Source organism: Micropterus dolomieu, linkage group LG17, assembly GCF_021292245.1.
Source record: "Micropterus dolomieu isolate WLL.071019.BEF.003 ecotype Adirondacks linkage group LG17, ASM2129224v1, whole genome shotgun sequence".
NCBI lineage: Eukaryota > Metazoa > Chordata > Actinopteri > Centrarchiformes > Centrarchidae > Micropterus > Micropterus dolomieu.
This window is the reverse complement of record NC_060166.1, coordinates 15,407,457-15,434,126: the sequence shown is the minus strand read 5'-3', so window position 1 is coordinate 15,434,126 and position 26,670 is coordinate 15,407,457. Positions and strand designations below refer to the sequence as shown.

Sequence of the window (26,670 nt, the reverse complement as noted above, 5' to 3'; positions counted from 1 at the left end):
ATTGACCCTCTTTGTTCCATGGCAACGACAGCGTGTGTAGATGCAACGACCAGTAGCTCCCTTAATTTTAGCTTTTAATCTGTATTTTTTTCCTTTTTTTTATGGAAAGTTGTCTAATTATGGTCACCTATGACAGAAATACATTAAACATTGGACCAAAGGCTTTTCCACTCCCCTGCCTACTCCTGGCTAATGTCCGGTCGTTGGAGAGTAAGATTGAGGAAGTAAGACTAAGGCTCGCTCGGGAAAGCAGAGACTTCTGTGCCCTCATCTTCACAGAGACCTGGCTGCATAGCAGCGTACCTGAGGAAACTGTCACACTTGAGGGGAGGAGTTTATTTGGCGCAGACAGGACACTTGAGTCCGATAAGATTTGGGGGGGAGGACTGTGTATCTACATAAATAATGCTTGGTGCTCAAACACAGTTAAAGTGGATGGACAATGTTTACCAGATGTGAAATTTCTAATGTTGAGATGTTGGACATACTATCTGCCCAGAGAATTCTCCAGTGTTTTTGTCGTTGCTGTTTACATTCCTCCAGATGCAAATTAAAAAAATGCACTACAGGAACTGTATGAGGTCATCAGCAGTCATATGACAAAACAACCTGACAGACCATATTTCTCTGCTTCTTCAGGCCACTTACACCCAGCTGATTAAAAGGGTCAAGCCAACAATTACAACAGTAAAAGTGTGGACAGATGAATCTACAGCAGTTCTACAGGACTGTTTTGGGAGTACGGATTTGAGTATGTTCAGAGAGGCCGCCTCCCAGGAGAGCCACATCAACCTTTAGGAATATACATCATCAACATCAGCAACTATGTTGATGATGTGGTGACCACTAAAACAATAAAATCATTCCCCAATCAGAAGGCCTGGATGAATGGAGAGATGAGGGCTCTGTCCAGAGCCAAAAAAGCTGCCTTTCGGTCGAGTGATAAAGAAGCTTACAGCACCGCCAGAGCGAGACTGAAAGCTGGCATCAAGGAAGCAAAGCGGAGACATCAGCAGAGACTGGAGAGAGACCTCAACACCAACAACACCAAAGATATGTGGCAGGCCATGAAAAACATCACAGGCTACAAAAGCAGCTCCCCCATCATGTGTGAGGCCACATTACCAGATGTTGGTGTTACCAGACCCTTTTATGCTCGCTTTGACCTCCAGAGCACTGGCCACTGTCAGTATCCACAACCGATGTTAGGAGAGTCGTACTGAGAGTGAATGTGAGTAAATCAGCATTTTCAACATCTCACTGTCTCAGGAGAGGGTTCCCACCTGCTTCAAGACAGCCACCATCATTCCTGTATCTAAAAAGTCTGCAGTGTCTAGTCTGAACGACTACCGCCCTGTGGCTCTCACCCCTATTCTGATGAAGTGCTTTGAGAAACCGGTTCTTCAGAACATAAAGAACAACATCCCAGCCAGCCTGGACCCTCACCAGTTTGCTTTCAGAACCAACAGATCCACAGAGGATGCCATCTCCACTGCCCTCCACTCAGCCCTCACACACATTGAGAAAAACAACACTTACATCAGAATGTTGTTTGTGGATTTCAGCTCAGCATTCAACGCAATCTCCCGCACTGATCAGCAAACTCAGCACTCTGGGTTTAAACACAACACTCTGCAATTGGATATTGGACTTCTTCACAAACAGACCCCAGTCAGTTTGGATTGGCGGACTCACCTCCTCCACTCTAGTGCTCAACAAGGGAGCCCCCCTGGGCTGTGTGTTCAGCCCCCTCCTGTTCATGCTGTACACACAAACAACGATGAGACTTCATATCAGGAGGAAATTCATAATCTTGCAGAGTGGAGCTCAGAGAACTACCTACTGCTCAACGTCAGCAAAACCAAGGAGCTGATCGTTGATTTTAGGAAGAAGGAGATAAAGACACACACTCCAATCTACATCAGTGGTGCTGAGGTGGAGCAGGTGAATAGTTTCAAGTTCCTGGGAATCAGCATCACAGAGAACCTGACATGGTCGTCTCACATCTCCACGCTGGTGAAGAAAGCTCAGAAACGACTGTATTTTTTGAGGAAGCTTAAGAAGACCAAATTCCCAGCTCAGCTTTTACAGAGGAGCAATAGAAAGCATCCTGACTGGGAACATTACAAACTGGCATGGGATGTGCACGGCCCAGGACCGGAGGTCTCTGCAGCGACCGCGGGTGACTAAAACTGCCCAGAAGGTCATTGGTATCCATTTCCTGAGCATCAGTGATATTGGTGAGATGAGGTGCCTACGCAGAGCCCAAAGGATACTAAAGGACAGTTCCCACCCAGCCACAGCCTGTTCACCCTGCTGCCACACCACCAGAATGCAGAGCAGCTTTTTCCCCAAGCCATCTTAAACTCTAGTTCATCCTCAGCACTGCTCCATTGATTATAGTTTATTTCTGTTACCATTTTTCATAATTGAATCTTTATTAATGTTTACTGTCTGCTATGTAGCAGAAGAGAGTTACAAAACTCAATTTCACTCTACAACTTGTTGTATTGTGACAACAAAATCTACCTACCTAACGTCCTTCTTGCACGGTGCCATGTTCTTGCTGTCATAACTTAACCCTGTCCATGAGTGCAGCTGTGTCACAAGATATCTGATGGCCACGGACAAGTGACATTCATCATCATGTCGCAGCCCTTTTGCAGGAAAAATCTGCCTTTACTTTTAGTGTGTGTGTGTAATAGACACCATTGATTTTTTTCCTCTTACTATTTTGAGGTGTAAGGCAGATGAAGTGTGGGCGGCTTTTCTCCCAGAGCCTGCGGTGAATTCTCTCATACGGAGTAGTAAAATACCCTTCATCTTCCTCCACCCTCCCTAAGATCCCACTGAAAGATCAAATCTACCTCTAGCAGAGAGATATAATAGAAAGTTGAGTGACAAAGATAGGTTGATGGGGGGAGAGAGAAATGTTGGATGGCTTGATACAAGAGAGAAGAAATGAATGAAGTTCTTTGAATATTTAAGAAGCTCTTTAATTTAGTATTATGACAACTTACCCCGGGGTGCGTTGAAAGTAAGGATCAGAAACAAACAGTTGTCAAGAATTATTTATTGTTTTTAGAAAAGTGGTATATACTCTGACTGGCGACCTGTCCAGGGTGTACCCGCCTTTCATCCCAATGTCAGCAGGGATAGGCTACAGCCCCCTCGCGACCCTGTACACAGGATAAGAAGTTGACGATGGATGGATGGATGGTATATACTCTGAGTGACCAGAAACATAAAATGCTAAATAAAAACTAGCCAACCCTTAAATGTTATTGTTCAGAGTACTGATTTAGTTGTATGTTGGGTCCCTGTATTTCGTGTTGTTGTTTTACTGGAATATGAAGGAACATGTTAGTGACACGTCACATTATCATGTAATAAAAGACCAATGCAAACGAAAGCCTGAAAAAAGATCACATCACATACTTGATTCATGTCTGTGACTAGAATTTATTACAAGACTGTTGCGATGGATTGCATTACAATGTACTGTTTGATTTTTCTGACCTCGCCACATAATACATAAAGCCTCTTATGCTATGGCTCCCACAAATTATCTAATAATAACAAACTACGTTACCACCTGCACTCATTGTCCAGCTTGCCTAGTCATTGCTTTGGTTTAGTTTTAGTGCAAAAGTCAGCTGATTGCACCAGCAGTGCCCAGTGCATGGCAGAGAAGAAGGCTGTCAAATTGAGCAACGAGTCAGTACAGGATTTTACGAGAAGTGCTTTCTGTTACAAGAGAGTTGGTGTATAGATCTTTTTGGATGCCCGTTCACTGACAGCTGGATATCATTTATCAGGACAGAACTATCAGGGGATGTGGTCTGCAGAAACGCTGACATGCTGAACTGCTACCCTCTCACTGCCAACGCTGTTGCCACCTGAGCCAGGCCATGACAGATGGGCAGGTCGGGACACATGAAAAAAGGGCCAGAAGAGTTTGCACAGAGTTTCAGCAGCTCTTGTCCCTTTGGGAGACACTCGAGGACTTTGTGTCCATTAGGAGTATATATTTGATCGGTACTGGTATCAGTTCACCTTCAGTAGAGTTAGGGTGAAAATGAGAAGAATCATTATTTATTTAGCACAACTCAACAGTTTAACGGTTGATCTAATACGAACAAGCACAGGGTAAATGAAACTGCAGGTTTCTGTGACCACAATACTTGTAATTAGCTTAACCCAAGGTAAAAATGACTACAAAACAAGTAAAGTTAACTAAGTAAACGTAAAAAAGGCCCCTAAGGTGTGCTGATATAAAAACAATGGACTCATCAAACATAGGTCACAGAAGGTTACAATCACTAGCAGAATAAGTAAATCCCTAATACAGAAGCTATTGGCACACAGTAGAGTATAACCTCTACCAATGCTATCACACTGTCAAAAGATGCCAGTTCAACCTGCTCAGCTTTCACCAAATATCAATTATTAAAAATCATTTCTAATAAGTTGTTTCACATTTTAATGAATGTGCTGTACCTGAAAGAGGAGTCAAGACCTACCTTTCAAATCCACTTCAAAGCCACTTTGAAACATTTTAGGAGAACATGGCAACACATTAATTTGCTCAGTGACCACTTAGGCAGCCCCCTCTATTATCTGTATCAGGTTTAGAAAGATTTTGGTAAGAGTTTTTTCACCTAAAAGACTTTCTATTGCTACCTAGTATTTGAGTAGACAATAAATTTTTTAAAAACGCATTTATTTGGTATACACAAATTTGGATGCTATGTGACTCCGTTTAGAAATTCAGAAGCAATATTTCACCCCTTAAAGAAAACAGCTAAAGATTTACACAGTAAGTCACACCCACATAGCTGAGGAAGAGGGACTGCATGAGATTACCTCTGAGACAGAAGAATTACTCTGCTCAGCCAGGCTGCAGCCTGCGGCCACTGCTGACACCTGCTGCACTGCAGAGCAAGGCCAGTTAAGCAGCCACAAGGACCCCACGAGTAACTCTATTATTATCTATTTTTCTCTCTTTTAAATACTGACCACTGAATAGCCTTTAACTGTGCAATGTGGCAATTAGCCTGCAGAATCACTTGCTGAATTGCATTAAACAGCTAATAAAGTGCACTCTATGATAACAAGGTTGTGTCAAGGATTTTAGCCTCAATTGCTGGTAATGATCCAGGATACATAATACAGAGGCACAGAGTTACTTTTGAAGGCCTTTAATTTAGTAGGGAACACGTGCCACAATGCTCTTGAAAGCATTGACTTTCAATAATGAGAGGGCATGCTAAGTTATTCATCAGTGGTGCTCTACAAGCACTGGCCCTCAAGAGCCTAAACAAAGGCGAACCACTCAATTTGCTCTGGCCAGTGCCAAGGGGGCCCATTTAATTCAAGTCAATCAACACAGTGGCATCCTGAAGCTTTTACATGTCACCGGGGTCTGTTGTGCTTGAATACATATTTATAGAGCTGATGATGAAGTGTTCTCAGGACTTATGTGCCAGCTGTGGCTCAGGAGGTAGAGCAGGTTGCCTGTTAATTGGAAGGTTGGTGGTTCAATCCCCGGCTCTTCCAGGCTGAATGTCGAAGTATCCTTTGGCAAGAAACTCACCCCCAAATTGCCTCTAGTGGCTGTTCTGCCAGTGTGTGAATGTTAGTTTCTGTTTGAGCACTTACGCTCAGTGAATGGATGTAGTGTAAAAGCGCTTTGAGTGGTCAAAAAGACTAGAAAGGCGCTATATGGAACATTTACATTATCTTATTCATGTCAGAAAAAGAACAGTATATTTAAAAGTCACTGATAAGAGATGATTGTGTCATCACCTTTGTGTTGTTTCTTTTGAGGTGAGGCGTTTTAATCCATAAACTCTATCACAAATTTGAGCTTATATATATCATGCAATATTCTATGTTTTTCAATGGTCAACAAATCGCACGAAAAAAACAAATTTAGCGATGATTTGATTCTACTAAGAAGTATCATCTGTGTAGGTAAAGTCTGATATATCTTGCCTCTGGGCCATAGACCTTCATTGTTGTCCAAAACCATACTGGGTAACATTTTCCTCCATTATGACGAACATGGGCACTGTAGTTTATTTTGAGTTATTACAGCAATACAACTTCCTGCTACTACTAAACTACACTAGAGTATCAAATATGGATCAATCCGCAGCTGAAAATAGTCACCAACAAATGCACTATTTAATCGTGTTTGAGTAACGTTTGCTAAAGACTGCAGTGCCCAGCTGTCTTAGGAAATGACTTACTGCCATTGCTCAGAGCTTTGAGCAACAGAAAAGGCAGAAGTAGGCAGGAAGTCAGAAAGTATAGAGAGATGAAGAAACTCATGGTTGATTTTGATCTTTTCATGACAATAACAAAATTATAGAATATTGCCAGCCTTGTGCTTTAAAATTGCCTGACAAAAACACAAAGAGCAGGCCCTGCTATTCTAGCACAAGGTATTTGTAAATGTGTGGTTTTAATGCCCTTGCTCTGCTCAGCGTATTTTCTTCCTATAGTAGTTCAGTGACTGGACCGCTAATGGACCCTGACGAACAGGAAGTGTAAAGGCAGAATATAACAAGCCACTGGAGACATCATGCTGTACTCCAGAGGACCATTAGCCAAAGTTTCCATTTATTTATCCATACACCAAAAATAAGAGTGCAGTGGCTTCTTGTTAATTGCGTACAGAAAACTGTTGAAGTAGCTGGGGAGCTGCACCCTAGCAGCAAACTCCTCTCTCGTCGTCCCTGATGGTTGTGTTCCACTCTGTAATTTTCTGTGATGCATGCAGAAAGGAAGCTGATACCTGCTGTACTGACAGCCGGTCCCTTGCAGACTAAAGAAGTTTGTACATTGACGTAAGAGTCTGGCTTTAGACTTAGCACGTGTAGCACAACTGAGTTGTCACGCAATGATGTGAGGGTGAGATCAGCTTGCGACAGACTGAGTGAGATGAACTCCAGAAAATTGGTATGGTTATGGAGGGTGAAAGTGAGGGACCTTCTTACGGCCTCACTGTCAAACAGCAAGACACTGGCCAGCCTTGGCTGGCTCTCTGAGCTTTAGATGCCTCCAAACAACACAAGCACACCATTTTGTGGAGAGTAACTGACACCCATGGATGCCCTAAGTAAGCCCCAGGGATGGGTAAGGTTCAGCTGGAAAACAAAACACTACAGCAGGTCATGTAATAGGCCTCTCATTTTGCTCCTGCCTTTGTCAGGCCCACTGAAGGAAACCTAATTTATTTAATAGCCTGCTGCTTCAATGCCAGGCGTTTGGCGTGAGAAAACAGAAGGCAGCGACAATGAAAGCGTAGCAGGAGAGAGAGAGAGGACAAACACTTTCCTCGCATTCACTGGAGATATGTGATTTCCAAAGTGAAGATCTGTGTCAGCCATCTGGTGATAAAGAATGGCAGGAATCTATGTCAGCATGCTATTTTCAATAATGTAGGCATGCATGCTGTCTACATAATGGACAACTTAAGGGGAGATTTCTGTGAAATGTCAACTTTTTGTGTATATTCTATATACCTTCTATTCAGTTCCTTTAAATCTATGAATCCTCTCTTTCTGGCTGGAAAGCCAAGATAGAAATTCCTTCAACACAAACCAGGGCTTCACATTTGAAGGGTGGTGTGGTAAGCATTTAGTGTTAAATCCTTATGAACGGTTGCACAAGTGTAGAGGTTTTTTATTTTTAATTCATTCTTTTGTTGCTTTTTTGCTTTTGTTTATGATATTTAAGAGAGACAGGAAATGTGGGCAGCAAAGGGCCAGACTCAAACTCAGGTTGCTGCTGCAACTCAGCCTTTGTGCATGGGGTGCACACTCTAGCGGTGAGCTAACCAGCGCCACGCAGAGAGGGCTGGATTGGTAATCTGGAATATCGGACAAATGCCCGGTGGGCCAACACACATTTGGGGCTGGTGTAACATAAATTATGTATATAACTGTTTTTAGAAAATGGGCCAACAATCGACCCATAAAGTGTGGACAGCGGCCCATTCGGTAATTTTCTATTCTGACACTGGGCCAGCCCAATCACATCTCTTACTAGCCCCCACCCCCTCTGCTCTTTGTTTCTTGCATTACACCCCACCCCCCAAAATAAAATCTTCAGAGGGCTGCCGCCCAATGCACAAAAAAAAACCGATATGTTTGGTATCGGAGCTGCAGTAGCTTCAACATCAGCTGCAGCACCCAACATATTGCAGGCACAGGCAGAATAAAGGAGAGCCGTGGCCACTGCCAGGCAGAGGAGGAGGTATGAGACAGCGGAGCAAAGTGACAGAGCGTAAGGCGAGAGAGCAGGAAGAGAGTGGAGGTGAAGCCGTAAGCATGAAGTAGCTCAACATGTAGGGAGGGAGCAGGAAGGAGGGACACATAGCCATCACTTTTTGAAAGCATTTGTTAAAAATCTTCTGAAAAATAGCTTGCACCAAGAAATGTTAATCAACAAATAAAAATGCTATGAAATAGGTTTATTTGCACAATAAGCCTGCAATTCAATGTAAATATAGAAGAAAACTGTGTTAACTAAGCATACAGTGACTTGACAAGACATGACCAATATGGAAGCAACACTTCAAAATTAACCTGAATTGTTTTGCATTTTGTAACTAAATGAAATAAATTTCCAGTCACATATGTCGTCATTGAATATTTCTTAAAAATAGTGTATCGTCACACAACACAAATATACAACCATGCAATGAAGTCCACTGCAAATGACTGCATCTGTTTTCAGAGTTTGCATACGCAGATATTTAGGTACCATGCCATTCGCTTATGTGCTTGGAGTCTTATTCGGCTAATCAAGGTTGCCAGCAGAGATAAATCAAAGCTAAAGCTAAAAGGTCCAATCAGAATGTGCATTGGCATTCAGAGAAATGAAAGTTTGAGAGGATTGCATACTTTGCCATTACTTTCTAGGCAGTTGTGAGAGGTGACAAATGATGCATAAATACTAAAACAGTCAAAGCATCATGCAGAAAATTTTGTTTTCCCATTGGTGCAGTTTTCTAGTTAGATACTGAGACATTATCAAACAATGATAATGACCCCATGTAGTGAATAGGTGAATTAACCAGGGACCCGCTCAATCACTGTCACTGGTTTCTGAAAATGTTATGGCTATCAATAGGAAACTTAACTATAGCAGTAGGTTAAATTCCCGAGGTTTTTTTTTCAGAACATACATTTTCCCCGACACAAGTAATAGGCATGCCATCTTTTTAAAACATGCCAACTCCTTTTAATAACAGCAATGCTGGTGAGTGTCTAGGGGATTCATATACCTCCATCTCCACCACTCTACTCTCCCTCCATCCTTTACTATTATAAAATGCAAATTTTATGTCACCCACTTCACGCAGCGATAAATCTGTTATTCCCATGCATTACTGCAGTGAGCCTCACCACCACCACATTGTTCTTATTGCAGCACCATTCACAGTGGTGTTAATTTACGCTCCAGACTTTACGGTTGATGGTATATTTTATAACCATTTCCTTTCCATAACTGGGAAATTAATTGAGTTTGAGATGCTACCACATATGAAATAGAAAAAGACTCATGTATTGAATTATGACCTCCCTGAAAACAGGATTAGACCTAAATGATGAATCATGCTACTCTGATAATGTACTGTATGATGAGATTGTTGGAGAAGAAACTATTTTTTATGGATCAAGTGATCATGATTTTCTTCCACTTCAGACTGTGAGGGACTGTGGGAATACGGGACAACTACAGGTAACAGGAAAAATCATTCACCATTATCTACAGCACACAAAGTTGCCAGAAGTGTAAAAAGAAGTGTGGTGGGGCCAGAAACATGAACGCACAGATGATCTTTCAAACACAAAAATAAAGGTTTATTGAAATTTTAAAAACAATGTGTTATTGTTATATATTTTTAAAACTTTTTAAGGATACATTGAATGTGAAAGGTATAAATGTAGCTCAAGGTCCCATAACATTAGCTTCTAGCTTTACAAGAATGAACAAAAATGCAAAACAATATACCATACAAACACTGGTCAGTGGCCCACCTTTAAATACTGTACAACAGTATACATCATTAACATTTTTCCATAATTTGTTATGTTAAATATTTAAACTGTGGTAATTCTCCTGACATTCTTGGTGTTTTCCTCTGATAGACACACCTGGGCTTGGTTGTCACTTTGCAGAGACAGGCTCCTGGAGGACACAACGTCGGGGACCTGAGGCATCTGTAGAATGGACAACAATCTCAGGAAAAGGCTATAAACTGAGATTCCTTTCCTGAAACATATCCAGTGTATGCACACCCTCAGATTTATCTTAGGACGACTGGAAGACAACTATTGCCTTAAAAGCCTCAAAGTGTCTTCCACCTTTAGTACCCCCAGATAAGGTAAACCTATTACCAAACACACTGGTTCATTACTTTAAAGACTTGTGACCTTAAGTCAGAGCTGCTCCACATCAGATGTAACTTGGAAAAGAGGCTACATAAAAGAGTCCAGAAGAGTGCAGTTGTCCCTCCTCCATTCATTATTTAACAACAGCATGTTACACAAAATAGCAATACAGTACCCAGATTCAATATACAGTCGAATAGTCAATTATATGTTAGGCCTAGAGAACCCATTGGCCGGCTAGAATCATGATAATAATGATAATATTTACAGGGTATAGAGAGAAAATATTTTTTTTCTCAATTTGTGTCTCAGTTTAGTCCATGTGCACCTATTGATCATCCCAATGTTTAGATGATACACCACGATGATGATGATGGAGCCAATTAGAAGTGACCTGTAAGATGAAAATTATGCTGATGGCATTTTGTGGAGCCCTGAAGTGCACTGCACATTTGGATTTACCCAATAGGACCTAAAAGCATTTTATCCCACATCCCTGCTTTATTCCATAATGGATGTGTTGAGCTGTCCGACATCAAGCTGTCTGACGGTGTAACGGTATAGCAGTGCAGTTCCCTCTTGCTCTCATCTACATGGGAGGGCATGACAGAAACTCCAGAATGAATGGCTGCATTGTTCCAGTCAATCTCTGTCTTCCTCTCTCTCTCTCTCTCTCTCTCTCTCTCTGTTTCTCTCTCCCTCTGACTGTCTCCCGGCCCTCGCACTTTCTCTTTTGCTATCTTACCTTGTGAAAGCTGACAAAGTCCATCTGGCTATGAGTTTCCATGACCAGCTCATTGTGAACTGCATCTGCAGGGTGAAAAATAGCAGTGACTGGAGAGGAGGTGGTAGGGCTCAGATCCTACTTAGTGGACAACACCAGCTGCTCCCTTGTCCTCCCGGATCCATCCTCTTCACTCATGTTTTATAATCTACATTTTGTCATCATTATTGTACATACTATGATTTCCTTTTGTGAGTCTATTCTGTATACACAACATACACAATATGAACTATTAAAGTATTCTTGTATCCTTGATCATTAAAGTCAGGTTGTTCATTTAGTCCTATTGCCACCTGTATGTCATGCAGTCTGCCATTGCAAACATTTGTGAAATAATGGATCATTCTGAAGAGCTCACTGAATTTGAGCGTGATACAGTAACAGGATGCCACCATTGAAACAAGTCACTTTGTAAAATTTCTTTATTGCAAAGTGGTAGCGTTTAGTAACCACAGCAACTCAGTCACAAAGTGGCAGGCCATGTTATATAGTGCATAAAAGTTGTCAGCGCGCTGCTGACTCAATAACTGCAGAGTTCCAAGCCTCCTGTGGTATTAACATCAGCAGAAAAAATGTGCACTGGGGACTTCATGGCATGGGTTCCCATGGCCGAGCAGCTGCATACAAGCTTCACATCACCAAGCACAATGGCAAGTGTTGGATGGAGTGGTGTAAAGCACGCCACCACTGGACTGTAGAGCAGTGGAGCGTGTTCTGTGGTGTGACGAATCATGCTTCTCTGTCTGGCAGTGTGATGGATGAGTCTGAGTTTGGCGAATGCCAAGAGAATGTTATCTGCCTGACTGCATTGCCAACAGTAAAGTTTGGTGGAGGAGGCATAATGCTATGAGGTTGTTTTTCTGGGGTTGGCCTAGGCCCCTTAGTTCCACTGAAGGGAAATGTTAATGCCTCAGCTTACCAATACATGCTTCCAAATTTTTGGGAACAGTTGGGGGAATGCCTGTTTCTATTCCAGCATGACTGTGCCCCAGTGCACAAAGCAAAGTCCATAAAGGCATGGTTGGATGAGTAAGGTGTGGAAGAACTTGCTGGCACAGAGCCCTGACCTCAACCCTAGCGAACACCTTTGGGATGAACTTGAACAGAGATTGCTATTCAAGTCCTCTAGTCCAGCATCAGTGTCTGACCACACAATTAATGCCTATGGATTTAGAATTAGATGTCATAAAAACTCCTCTAGGTCTAAGGTGTAGTTGCCCCAGTACTTTTGTGTATACTGCACGTGTGTCCGTCCTGGGAGAGGGATCCCTATATGGTACAGTTCCTGACGTTTCTGACAGTTTGAGTTTTTCTTCTTTCGAATCGAGGGTCTGAGGACAGAGGGCTTTTCCCCTTGAGGCAAATTGTAATTTCTAATATTGGGTTATATAAATTAAATTGACTTGATTTAGGCTGATATAACCTGGCAGCCCCTCAGAACCACTACAGCCCACTTGGGCCTAAAAGCATACCTCAGCAAGTAGGAATCAGATGATTTAGTGGCCTGGAGGTCTGAGATATGTACCAAGTACATACAGCATCCTAAGTTTAAATCCATCTTTTGTTTCTGTCTGAAAAACAAAATTTAAAACATACGATTTGCTTAATTTTGAAACCTGCATATTATGTAGTTTGTGGCTGTTTAACTGGCCATGATTTTAAAACGTTATTAAACCTGAAGCCATTTGGAAGTTAAAGTTTTGACTTTCTCTGTGTTATGTGTTATGTTATTAGTTACTGTGGCAATATACTGTGATATAGCAATAAGTAAAAGGACCATAACAGTGTTTTTTTATGTATTTTTTTATCCCATTTACTACAAACCATGTACACTTTACATTACAGGTAATGATTCTGCAAACCATGCTGCAGGGTTTTAGTGAATTTCAATTGAATTTTCTACTATTCCATACATCCAGTGGCTTCCTTTCATTTCTATACAATATGAATGTTGATTAGCAGACTCTTAAATCTAGCGTAAACTGTGTAAGCCATTACAGTGAACATTAAGTTTGCGTTTATTATTTTATGTCAAAGTAACATTATTGTTGTGGAGAAAGGCAATGCTGACCTTTTTAATCAATCAGCAATAAAAGTGCATTACCAAGCAACAACAATCTTACTTTGACAAAAATTATGTTAAGTTAAATGTGATGAATTGTGCAACATACTATACTATACATAAGGCATGGAAATGAATGGTAAGAAAAAAACATCTAAAAGTGTGTATAGAATGCATTCAAAAATGGTTGGCAAAAATGAAAGTATATATAATTTGCAGTTACGGAGCAAAAACTAACATACACAAACATATTGGGCAAGTTTTTCAAGGTGACTGAAGGTATATTAAGTAATCTATTACATGTATTGCCCTCTATCAGTGACCAATCAGAATTTGGAGCAGAGATGCGCGGCAAATGTCCACTATAAAGGTTTTTGAAGAGACCGAAAACTTCAAAAACCTCATTAACTAAAGAACAGCCTTATAAAAACCCCACTACAAATATTGTGATTATTTAGTTTTATGGGTGTGTAAAAATCTGACTTAACGGTGCAGTTAGTACAGCAGTAACCTACTTACTTGCTGTGACTTAATGTAGTTTGTCAGTTTAAACTGAAATATTTATCTGAACCCTCAGACTTTCAACTATGTTACTGTGATAAAACAGTTGCAGTTAAGGTTTACAATCATCATGTTGAACTATATGTCACTCTCTCACCTGTGGGGCCCTCACTGGAGTATCCCAGGTTGACCTTCCCCCCTGTCGCCCCAGCAACCGAGATTCTCCCCCTCACTGATTGGTCGAACCTGCAAAAGCCCAAATGAACGGTCCAATGGAAAAGATAACCTTTAGCTGAGATACGGCAGAGCCACTTTGTCAGGGGCTATGCCGTAGTGAACAGACAATTTTCTTTTCTCACAAAGCTGCAGTATATCAGGGGCCTCTGCATTGTTTTAATCATAAAGTGACAGATAAAAAATGAACATCATCATAATTTTTCACTGCATTTTATTAGACCCAACCAAAGTACTCAACTCTCACGTCAATGTGCTCAATGGAAAAGCTGTGAAATGTTTTTCGGCTGCATAGAAAATGCTGACAAATATAATGCGTAATATATCTGCTTCTTAAATGAGCTAACGACAATTTGAATGTTAATTAAGTTGTTACAAAATGTAATGACTGTTTAATGCATGCAATTTCAAATTCATGTCTTCAATTTTCTTTTATAATGAGGAACAATAAATTCATTCATTCTCAGAAATAAGTTGAATGTATTAACTGAGACTCATGCTGAGTCTCCATATTGGCTTATGTAAAGTATAAATGGCACTCAGTACAGAAAGGACTGTATGTCTCTGCTTCTGTCACAGATTATTGGCATCTACTTTCTCCCCACATGAGTCACTTTTGCTTAAAACTCCACAGTTGATCTTAAAGTTCTTTTTGTTTAAAGTTTAAAAAGTGAAAATCCAAGGTTTTGTTTAAAAATAGCCTCATAAAGCAAAAAGTATCCAGAAAAAGTGCTCTTAAATCTTACCATATTGCCTCCTGTGGGCTCGGTTCTGAAAGATAAAGCAAATGAGGCATTAAGTGTACAGAACTATTATGAGCTGTCAGTATCTAACTTTATTATCTCGCTGCATTGACCACAGAACCATTGTGCTCGCTCACTGCATCCACCGCAATATGAGAGCTGTAAATGTCCCACTGTTTATTAGTTTTGGGTTCTGCACTAATATCATAGCCTCCAGTCAGTTTGCAATTCAACAATGAAAGCTGGAGCTGAGTGTTAATGAGTTTTGTAACACGGCTTCATGGTTGTCTTTGCCAAAGGTCCTCCTGGACACGGCGAAAACACAACAATATAACAATGGTGCAGATGGCGCTTGCCTCAGGAGAGATATAAACTGTTCCTTTTTACAGGGAGTGAAATTGCCTTTGTCATTATATTTTAAATCCCCGCTGTCATGCTGGCCAAAGTCTTTGAGGGTGACTATATTGGATCCCGTATATTTTTTTAGTAATTACAAAGCATACATTACTCCCCATTGAAGTGGATTACTCATAAAAAGAGCTTAGTGACTTGGAAGCCTGCCACATCCTCATGTGAAGCATCTCCATGAAGTTAATTTAACTTACTCAGGGATGTTACATTAAAGTTATAAGACTGGAGCAAGGACAATAGTGAAAGAGGTATCAGAGGTTTCAGGTAAAGAATCAGCTGCCGGAGGAGAAAGGTCACACCTGCTTCATGATAATCCCTTAGCTCTAAACCATAACCATGATTTGCAATGGTCCACAATCAGTCACAGGGATTACAGTGACTTCTAAATGTGTGACTCAGGGCTACTTTTTGTTATCGCGCACAAACAGGCCTCCTCCGCCTCCTTGTGCTATAGAGCAGCGGCCCCCTCAGAGATGGCACTCCAGAAACATCTCTGCAACATCCCTCTTTCCTGGCCAGACTTCTTACAACATCACACCACTTAACACAACTTGCCAAGGTATCAACCTCTCTGTTCGGAGAGGTGACAAGTAGTTCGGCCACATCACAAATATTCTGGGTCTCACTGTGGTGGTATTAAAGCCTTATTGATGGACTTTGTATAATTTCCTGAGCCATGCAAGTTGGTGCTTCCTTCGTGACCTTTAGACTTTAAAAACAAATGTTCAACATGTCTCTCTTAAAGGAATAGTTAACTTTAGGAATTATCCTCAGTGGCTCAGTGATTGAGAGTCAGATAAGAAGAGTGATACAACTCTTGTGTCAGTTAAATGTGAAGCATCTGCGAGCAGCTATTTAGCTTTGCTTCCGACAAAGACTGGAAACGGTGAAACTGCTAGCCTGGCTCTCAGTGAAGGTAACAAAATATGCCTACTGATGCCTCTAAAGTGCTCACTATCATTATCACAAGAGTGATATGGATTATCTCATCTAACTCTTGGCAAAAAAGAGCAAATAAGTGTGTTTCCCAAAAGGTGCAACTCTTCCTTTAACTCTACAGAATAAGCAGTGTCCAAACGCTTAATGTGACTCTGTGTTACAGTGGTGTATGTTCAGTCAAACATACTGACTCATCTGGCAGGAAAGAGGCGTGAGTCAGGACCTCATGTTCTCCAAGGTACAATTTCTCCCAGTGTACCAACAGCTGTAAATCTTTTAGCAAACAGGTTGATAGCCTGTCCAAGGTCACCACATTCCCACCAAACAACTGTCAACTCATCTGCACATCTTAATAGCTTTTATCAGACTGTCCCACGGGACGATCGACAGGGTTTTGATATAAACCCCGGACTCTGGACATGATCTCTTTATTTATCATAGACTCACTATAATTGCCTATTTTTTAGACTATGTTTCTGCAACATCCTGTAAATCATACACCAGTAGTGGAAAGACCACCAGTCATATTAAAGTGGAAATACTGTTTCTTGGCTGGTATTTAATAGAAGACACTATTGGAAAGTACAACAGCAACAACAAAAGACTAGATGAGCTTAACGGCAGCAAACCTGCATTCATACACATACTTCTCAATCTGTTGTGCTTCTTCTGTTTCTTGAGAGAAAAAGCTTTCTGCTGACAACTAATGTTCTGCCTTTGTCAGAAAAAATATTGCGTGCCCTTGGTGAAGGCCAGTGCAGGGCAGTGCAGAGTCGCAGCATGTAACCGCCTATCTTCTTCATTATACTTTAATCACACTTTCTGTACTGGAAAGGTGTAGGGGGAGGTGACATATTTTTCACCTAGAGCAATTTCAGTAAGAGGAAAGTGCCTACTTGCTTGTCTCCTTTGTCGGTACCAGAGGACAGTGCAGATGCAGAGCAGGAGGAGCAGCAGAAGAGCAGAGAGGGCGGTCGTTAACGCCAGAGGGACTGTGCAGTCATTTCCTTCCTGCAGCACCTCTGCAACTGAGGAGAGAAGGTCACATCAGTGTTTTGGTAAAGAAATGCTAAAGCAGTGTTGTTACTCTGCAATTCAATTACAGATTTGCAGACATTGTGTAAAGAGAGCTGGGTTTAATTTCCTAGTTTAATTTGCAGTAGTAGGCACGAGGGTGTTTGCTGAGGGTTGCTGCTCTGAGTGGATTTCCAGAAAATTTTACAACTACAGACGGAACATTACTAAGATAATGCAGCATTTGTATTTTGAAGCTGTGGGCCGTAGGGAGGTTCGAATCCTCCGCTCCAATTTAGTGGCTGTGAAGCAAGCTCATACAGTGTTGATCTGGCAGCCCCTTTCTGCACCACTCTTCAATAATAATGCTCAGTAATGATTCACAGGCTTCCCAAAAGAGAAAGGGACAGGAAAAGGGAGAAAGAACAAAATGAAAAACACAAAAAGAAACAGAAAAAAAGAGAGAAACACATAGAAATGTAGAACTGAAGAAGTCAGACAACTACACTAGGACAGAACAAAGAGAGGATCAACAGACGACGCTCTGAGCATGTGTGTGCATGTGTGCTCATGTTATTTAATGTGAAACATGATGGCTGTGTTATCTCACCCACTGTCAGACGGACGCTGCTCTTCAGTGGTGTGGGGAGGGCAGAGACAGAGGCCAGACAATCCACATGAGAGCTCTTTGCTGCCGTCACACTGAGGTTGCTGGTCACAGTGAAGAGACTCTTCCCTGATTCACTACTGATGTTGTATGCACCCTGGCTCACCTCCACGCCAATCCCCAGAGAGAATTAGTATTATTTATAGTTTGCTTACTAATTGGGATGATTTTGCAGAGTTATTTCATAAACACTCAAACTGTATTTAAAGGTACAGCTGACCCAAAACCAAATGTATAACTCTTCCTGTGATGCGTTCACAATCTGCTGTGTCACTGTGAGCATGTTTGTTTTTAAATTGTTTTCCAATAAAGCTATTCTGTCCATCTCTGCCAGATTAGTGTCACCTCTAAAATAAAGACTTTGTAGACAATTTAGATTTTTTCACAACAGTGCAATGAAGCTCAATGCCCCATGGTTTATGTACAAAATTCAACAGCAACAAATCTGTCCAGATATAATGACATGATAATCCATAAGCTTTGTTTTGACCAGTTGATTCCCTCTGCACCTGGAAAGAAGGGCTTTGTTTTTGTGAAACAGGGGGCAAAAGGACAGGAGAAAAATAATCATACTGCAGCAGTACATAACAAGTAGGTAAAGTGGGGTTGACAGTCAATCAGGTCAGCTTCTCTCATCCCCTGTAAAGCATAGTAGTGCACTTCTCACCATGCCAAACTTGACAGTTTCCTAGAGGGTGAGGAAGAGTCTTTAGGCCACTTTCTCCATGCATTCACACCTTCTTGGCTCTGCACAGGTACAAAATTAGAGCCTGTACTGTTTTTGCAGGGGTAGTTAAAATGTTCACAAAATTTTTTTATGGAAAACATTATTTCATTTTCACAAAAAAGTGTTTTTGCCTCTTGTAATGCTATAAACCAAATGGCACCGAGTGCACTGTACTGCATTATGGTTACAGCTGATAAACTGGTAATAGGCAAAAATGCTTTTTTGTTGTTGTTTTTGAGTGGTCAGTCACTTAATTGTTTTAGAGAAATTTGTTTGTCTCTAAATAAATAGTCAAAAGCATTGGTGAACATTTTATGTCACGATAAAGTTTTTTTGCAACAATCTCTTGATGTGTGTTGTTATAATATAAAATGCTTTATATTCTCAAAATGACTTATTTTAATATAAAAATAATAGTAATGGGGATGTATGTACTTACCTTTTTGTCATTCACCTGCCATTGCAAAGTGGGTTGAGGGAACCATCCTGCTGCTTGGCATTCAAACAGGATTGACTGCCCTTTAAAAGCCAACATGTCGTTCCCCAAGACTTTCACGCTGCCCTTTTCTACAATCCAAAGAAAGTACATTCACAAACTTTTTTACTATTTATGTGCCTGCGTGCATGTATATGTGCTTCTGTAAAAACCAATACATGGATGGGAGTACGTAAGTTTATGAATACCAACAAAACTGGGCAGGCATCTAGTTCTAGAAATTTCATCAAGTCTTCTTTAAAATGTTGCATTTATCTGTACCCAAAGATGAGCATCATCTCTTCAGTCGGCCTGTTCACTTACAAAAGATGGATTTCATTTGCCCCGGGTGATTGATCGCGTGTCTCAAAGTCTCAATTGCCTGACGAATGCTTCTCCTCTTTTCCCCTTCATCTCCTTCACTGCCAGCCAAATAAGCCACTTAAGGCCCTGGGAGATACAGTATCTCATATTTGAAGTCTATTGTCTGGGAGAATGAAAGGCGGTGGATGCAACAGACAATTGCTATAGACAGAAAGATAATTACAGAAGCTTTGGTGCTTTGTCTAAGCGAATGACATGTCTTGGTTGATTTAAGTTTGAATCCCCTGATGTTTTGTATGCATTACTTGCTGTACTTTTTCTCCAGGGACTTTTTACGTGATGCCATAAACAGGGTGCAATCCAGTTCATAAACAGGCCAGTTCTGATGGTGGACTCCAGCCACTCATTCTCTGCGCCAGTGAAGAAACGTTGGCGAGGAACCATCAGCCTCATTTGCACTGACTGATGAGGGGTTCTGGGCGATCATGGCTGATTGATACATCTGAACAGAGAAAGGAATGACATCAGCACTCCCTCCCAAACGTTCCAATCTAAGTGATCCCTGAAATAAGGTTTCATAACGTTTGTTAATCAGTATAGGGAAACTCTGAAGACTTCTGGCTGCTGTGACAGGCTACTGTATGTGAGGTGGGGAGCCCTCAGCTAACTCTAATTTCAGTGATTTTTCAGCAGGGATCCTCTGAGGGGAAATTGCTGCTTTGAGGGCAGCATTTAAAGACTTGTCTGTGTGCAGGATTACTGTTACATGAACAGTGTATAACACATGCACTGTATGTGTGGGTGTGAATTTATTCCAGTGAGGGGGGCAAAATGACTCTATAGGCCAGTCATCACAGGCATGTGATTTATATCAAAGAGACTTCCTTTTCTGCAGCTCTCACTGTCACTGCAGGTCCTGTTTGTACTCAATATATTGATTCGCTCAAGTAAAAGGTTTGCGTGTATTTGTGTGTGAGCAAGTAAGTGAAATAAGCACAGAAGGAATGTGTGGTCATATTTGCATCATCTTCATATTGGACAATTAAAGCAGGGAGTGTGAATGATAGCATACAGAGTCAACCAGGCTGCTGTAGATTTGTGGCTTCATTCCAACAGTATATTTGGAGCTGCAGTGCACAAATCACAGGCAGAGTTGCTGACTGTTAACTGGGTGTGCCAGGATGCACAATTAATTCAAAGGCTGTGTCAGGCCATAGTGATCCTCTGCATCCAGACTGGAGGGCCTGATTCACCATACACTACTGTTAATGGCTGCATATGTCAGTGGGGATTTGTGGCACTGGCAGCAATGGAGGCTCTCTCCATAATATATTGGAGGCGATGGGTCATTGGTTTCATTTCCTCTCGCTTTTTTTTTGCAGAAGGGTTGCTTCCACGCAGATTGTTTGTTTTTTAGCTGAGCTCAACTCAGTTTGTACAGACTGTCAATGCAAATAAGCTTAATGATAAGGTCAAGAGAAGCACAGTGTCTAAGCAAATCTTGAAGCGTTTACATAATATGTTGTCATCTAGTTTGAGGCATGCCACTTCCGTGTGAGCAAAAACAGTGCTCTGTGCCAATAGCATCGAGTGGTCAATATCTCTCCAGAGATAAATGTATCAGTCAAATATGGCATTTTTCATCAGGCAATGTCTGAAGTAAGGGACCGTACAAAAATCTGTCCTTTCTTTTAACCTTTAATTAAGAGAAATATTCAAAAATCCCTCTTTGCTCTCCCAAAAAAAGTCAGACTACTTCTGCAAAAGTCCCTAATTTTTTATGAAAATGTAACTGTTTGTGAATGGTAAGGTCAATTTAAATGCAGCATTTGCTCTAACTTGCCTGTTTATACTTTCTATGTTTTTTCTTTGGTTGTTTCTATCAGGGACGTCCCACTGCTCACACCGCAGTGCTCTCTAGCTTCAGACACCATCAGAACTGCAGAGGACTACAGATTCTTATCAATTTTGGACTCTTAATTCTTCCACCCAGTCCTCACACAGTGTACCCCCTTTGGCACAGCATCTGCATAAAGATATACACTAAATGAAGAGAGGAGAGGGGATTGGCTGAAAATCCTGCTCTGCTGCCTGGCCTGACTCGCATGGAGTCCAGTGCTTTCCACATAGTATTTATATCTGAGGGCCAATCAATTTCTATATCCACACTGTCATCAACAATGTCACAGAGACCATCAAACATGCCAGAGCAACTGTACTCCACCGCACAGGACCAAAAGATTTCCCACCCACTTGATATATGCCGGATTGATCACTCAGACACAAGTTCAGCTGCTTTTACAGAAGACTGAAAACTTAAATTTTTTAATCCCCACTTCAATTTAATTCAAACACAAGCAGTTAATTAGGAAGAGCACTTTAAATACTGAGGAAAAACACCACATTTTTTTGTCTCTGACTCTGTGTTCTTTATCTTTTGTTTGAGTAGAGGCGGCAGTGTGTGGGTGGGCAGAATCAAAGCAGCTACATGACCTTTACTTAGTCGCTTCATTTACTTTTTTTACATGCTGCTTTTTGCCTCGTCAAGGTTACATTCAGTGTGTTTCTGCACTCTCTCACACTGCAATAGTTGCAATTGAGGCTTGCCATCTGCTTGGTTTCCTTTGCTGCTTTGTGTGTGTGTCTGTGTGAGTTGGCCAGAATAAAAGCCTTTGAAATTATTTGTAGCAGAAATAAACAGTTCCTTTGCTGCCTTCCTGCAACAATGAATCAAGGTAACACACATGCACATAGTACCACCTGTGAGTCTCTGTCGCACACAAACATACACTCACATATCAACATACAGACCTTGTACAAACAGGCTTGTTGTTTTCCTATCAATGCCCTGGAGGTCACAGGTCACTTGTCCCTGGTTGTGCCTCTCTGTGTTCTTCAGGACAAACACCCAGCTGTCTCCCTGTGAGATAGGGCTTTTCTCGGCTGTCACATTAGGGTTGATTAAGGGCAGGACACCATTTTCTTTGGAGATGGTGAGAACCACCATACCGTTCAGCAGCCACACCATGACGGTCCACTGGGGGTTGGAGGTACTGCAGGTAAGCCTGGTCTCCTCTCCTCGCAGGACGGTAAGTGTTTCGGGCGACAGCTTCATCTCAGCCCCAACTGCCAAAGTCCAAACAGAGAGGCAGACGTAAAACACATTAAGAAATAGTTGCATATATTCACTCTCTTGTTGAGAGTTAGATGAAAAGATGGATACCACTCATGTCTTTAAGGTAAATATGTGGCCATGGAGCCAGCAGCCTGTTACTTTAGCTTAGCACAAAGACTGGAAAGGAGGGAGCCAGCTAGCCTGACTCTGTCCAAAGGTAACAAAATCATTCTAGCAGCATCTCCAAACCTCACTAATTAACAAGACAAGTTGTGGTTTTACTGAGGTCTATGATGTGCTGGACTATTTCTTGGCTTGGCAGTGGCTTTCTGAAGTCCTGTAAGCACTGTGAGGTTACCAGACAACCATCAGAGACTCTGTATTTCCCAAATTGATGTTACAAAGCAATGTTGGGCCAATCAGAATGAATAAGTCAGCTATGCAATATACAACACCTGTACCACAGTGTTGCACAATTTCCCTATTGTCATCAGAAAATCACTAGATTCTTAAGATGCACAGTTTAACGGCAGTCAAATGCTACATATCTCTTTAGTGACATTAGCTCATGTATGCAAATTTAGCAGGATATGAAATCATTTTACTTTTTTTCCTATTCAATCTGACTCCTTCAAATATGATCTCATACTAAATTAAATGTATGCAATGTGCACATACAGCAAGATCACATTTGCAGCAGAAATTACAATCAAAACATCCAAACAGTGTCAGATTGAAATTATTATATTACAGAGGCTTTGGTCATTGAAAGTTGAAGGAAAACCATAAACATGGTGGAGAATGAATAACCAATAAGTAGATGCATTCAAAACAGAAAAAAACCGAAACAATTCAGTAGCATTGTTTCAGTCAAATGTGAGTCAAGAGTTTTTTGGTGTACGAATCTAAATTTTGCCATGACAGAGGAATCAGTGTGTGTCACTTTCAAACAAATTTGCCAGAATATTCATGGTAGGGAGAGAGTGAGTAAGATATGAAAAGAAAGTAAGGATAAAGTAAGCCTTAGAGGGATAAAGAGACAAAGAAAGAGAATGACAGCAACTCCCTAAATCTGCTTCTTGTGGCTGTCCAGACGAACATTGGCGATTTGGCCAGGTGCATGAATGAGGGCTAATACGATTAAGGGAAGAAATACTGACAATAAAGGAGAGTGTAAATGCATCTTTAGCTGTCACAACAGGCCCTGGCATCATTCTGCAGGGTAAACATTTTAACAGTAACCTGCAGATTAGGATTACATGCGGGCTAAAATAGAAGAATAGACCATGAGGAAACATTCATAACTCACTGTTATGGCCTACTCTTCAGTTATTCTATAAACATCACCAAGACACATGCACAAACTCATATACACATACACAAAGGCACATCAATGCGCAAGTCCCAAGTTTGAATTCCAGTGTATCTTTGTGGCATTCTGTGCTTACAAATGAAGGAGAAGGGGGTTTATATTAATAGTACCCTGTGAAATTTGAAATAACAGGTTTACAATTTGTACCACAGTACTCAGGGTGATGTATAAATCTTTTTTATGGTGAACTTACTGTGTTACCTTCTACAGACAGCATAAGGAATCATCAATTATGCATCTGTATAGGAAATTAGGTCTGAGAACTATCTAGGCCAGCCTACACGGCTTTTTCTTTTCATTGCAATCAAAGAATGGCACACTAATGAGCATAATTTGTGCATGCTCCTATTGGGACCATGAACCAGTGACTCTGAAGTCCCCTGACCACTGGCTACATCTTACTGTTAACTAGATAGACAGCCATTTTGAAGAAAATTAATTATAAAGTGCTGGCAGATCATTAGGCTGTCTAATTAGACTGTATGTGGGTTTAATCTGAAGGGCGCCGCTATTAAGCACACCACGATGCCTGAATGTGGCCGTTAATACAAGCACATTACTGGCATCTGTGACACAATTCTCCAATCAAACAAGTTTGTTTTGAGCTGAACCCTCACCTTGAATCCTGCATGAAAGTAGGAGCACTAACAGAGAAAAGATGTCCATGTTTAATCAGTCGATCCAGTCAATCCATTGTTCGATGCTAGATGGACCTGAAACAAAATATAATTGTATTAATCCCTACATAGGAGCACTGTTGATCATAATATGACTCTTTTAAACATGGTACCATCCCCAGCGACTGCAGGGGCTGACTGCTACCAACTTTGGCGACTCCCTGACTTTTCCGCTAGTGTCAACAGATTTGTGATTTTAAATTATCTTCATCTTCAGGTCAAAAGTTTGATTAGTCGAATACTTAATTACTGAAGAGTCAAAGCAAGTTACAAGAACTTGAATACATGTTTGTATGCAACATGATAATCTGTTTACAGTGTGTGTCTTGTTTCTCAGTCCACTGATAAGACTCTTAAATAACTCCATGCAAGGAACTCTCTGATCATTACCTCAGAGTTTATTTAAGTTCAACCGTTTTAGTCTCCTGAATAAAACTGAAGAAGTTGAGTGAACAAGAAATAACCATAAATCCCACTGTGTTTGTCTGACTCACCTCAGTCTGGTGTGTCCATGGATCAGCAGGAAGTTTCACACACAGTGGATACATATCAACGATGCTGCTTCTTCCTCATGCTTGGTGCTCAGCCATGTCACCCAAAACTGTCCTGTTAAATATTACCAAACTCAGAGGGAACTTTGCCCCGTGCTTCACACACATTTAAAAATACACAGCGAGTCAGACTGCAAACAATGCCCCTTGTAAGTCCCCAGTCCCAACGAGGCCTTACAAGTAGACCACCGCCCTCTTCAAATGAATGGATTTGAACACAATGGATGATGTATCTGTATGATAAACACTGCTGATGTATAGTATATGGCAGAAGGAGGGCATGCTTTGATCATATTTAAGCAATGCAGTATACAGCTCATGATGACAATGTCAGTAATATCCAATGGTGGACAAAGTATTCAGATCCTTTTCCTAAATAAAAGTACTAATACCACACTGTAAAAGTACTCAGTTACAAGTAAAAGTATAAGTATGCAAGCATAAATGTCCCCCGTGACTGTAATACTAGTGTATATTATATCATGAGATTATTGTGGCTCATGCATTCATGTGAAAGCAGGATTTTACTGTTGTAGTTGGTTGAGGAGGAGCTCATTTTATTTTGCATCGGACTACAACTAATAATTATTTTCATTATGAATTCATCTGCCAATTCCTCTCTTAATCAATTGATTGTTTGTAAAAATTCAGAAAATTGGGAAAAGTCACAATTACCCAGAGCCGCTTCACGCTTTTGTTCAAACAACAAGTCCAAACCTCAACTTTATTAACAAACATTCAAATTATTAAAATAATTAAAAGGACAAGCAGCAAATCTCCACATTTGTGAAGCTGGAATTATGAGATAGTTTTACATGAAAAATTACTTATAACAGTTGCCAGTTAGTGCTTGTATAACAGTTGGATAGTTTAATTTATAACAAAACATCATATTTTATAAACTCTTCATATGTTTTGTGGGTAACAAATTTTAAGTTACAAGGTAACTACTAAAGCTGTTGGATAAATTTGGTGAATTAAAAAAAGTACAATATTTCCCTTTGAGATGTAGTTGAGTTGACTTTTTTTGGCTTTTTGTGAAAAAGTTGTTCCCAGACAATACATTCATATGCCTTTGGTGATCACGCAACACAGTCTCACTCCCTACTCCTCAAATGTCTGACGCATGGTCAAGGCCCTTTGTCGTCGCTTTTTAAAGACTTGGGTAGCCCTTTTGCATCAATTATTGACGTTTAGGGATCCACAGTCAAGTTAGCAACGCCTAGCAACAATAAATATGCAATATCCGGTTACACTTTCAAGATAAAACGTAACGTTTCGATACATTGCCATGTTGAAACGCGCATAATTAAAGTCGTGAAACGTTGCAGTTTCGTTAGGTTTAGGCACAGAAAGTACTTGGTTGGGTTTAGGCAACAAAACTACTTGGTTAAGGTTAGGAAAAGATCATGGTTTAGGTTAAAATAGCTATGTATGCCAATTAAGACTTAAGTTAACTAACGTTCATGTAAATTTACCTCACTCGCCTAAATAAAAACATTTAATGTTTTGTTTCGCATGGGACACAAACCCTGTTCTCCTGCTTCAAGGTCCGGGTTCTGGCCCTCTATCCACCCCAATCACCTCCTTACTTCGTCTTTTCTCTTAAATATCATACTTGCCTTTACCATCAAAAACTGACACAACAGGGCTTCCCTCAATTCG

General features: G+C 40.9%; 1 protein-coding gene across 5 annotated transcripts in view; it reads right to left on the bottom strand.

Moving 5' to 3' along the window:
- Positions 1–9,923: 9,923 nt before the first annotated feature.
- igsf5b (immunoglobulin superfamily, member 5b) overlaps positions 9,924–26,670 on the bottom strand; it is a 17,251-nt gene continuing 504 nt past the window's right edge. For 2 of the 5 annotated variants that reach the window (XM_046075035.1, XM_046075036.1), the window contains exons 2-10: positions 24,395–24,490; positions 22,102–22,416; positions 18,931–19,058; positions 17,708–17,870; positions 16,980–17,111; positions 14,737–14,761; positions 13,914–14,002; positions 11,155–11,219; positions 9,924–10,238 (exon numbers count right to left, since the gene is read on the bottom strand). In XM_046075035.1, coding sequence (XP_045930991.1) covers positions 10,119–10,238; positions 11,155–11,219; positions 13,914–14,002; positions 14,737–14,761; positions 16,980–17,111; positions 17,708–17,870; positions 18,931–19,058; positions 22,102–22,416; positions 24,395–24,443 — 1,086 coding nt within the window. In that variant the 5' untranslated portion in view covers positions 24,444–24,490 and the 3' untranslated portion in view covers positions 9,924–10,118. Of the gene's footprint in view, positions 10,239–11,154; positions 11,220–12,665; positions 12,765–13,913; positions 14,003–14,736; positions 14,762–16,979; positions 17,112–17,707; positions 17,871–18,930; positions 19,059–22,101; positions 22,472–24,394; positions 24,491–24,948; positions 25,061–26,670 lie in introns of those variants that run through there. The other 3 variants (XM_046075034.1, XR_006828924.1, XM_046075033.1) reach the window with 3 other exon arrangements.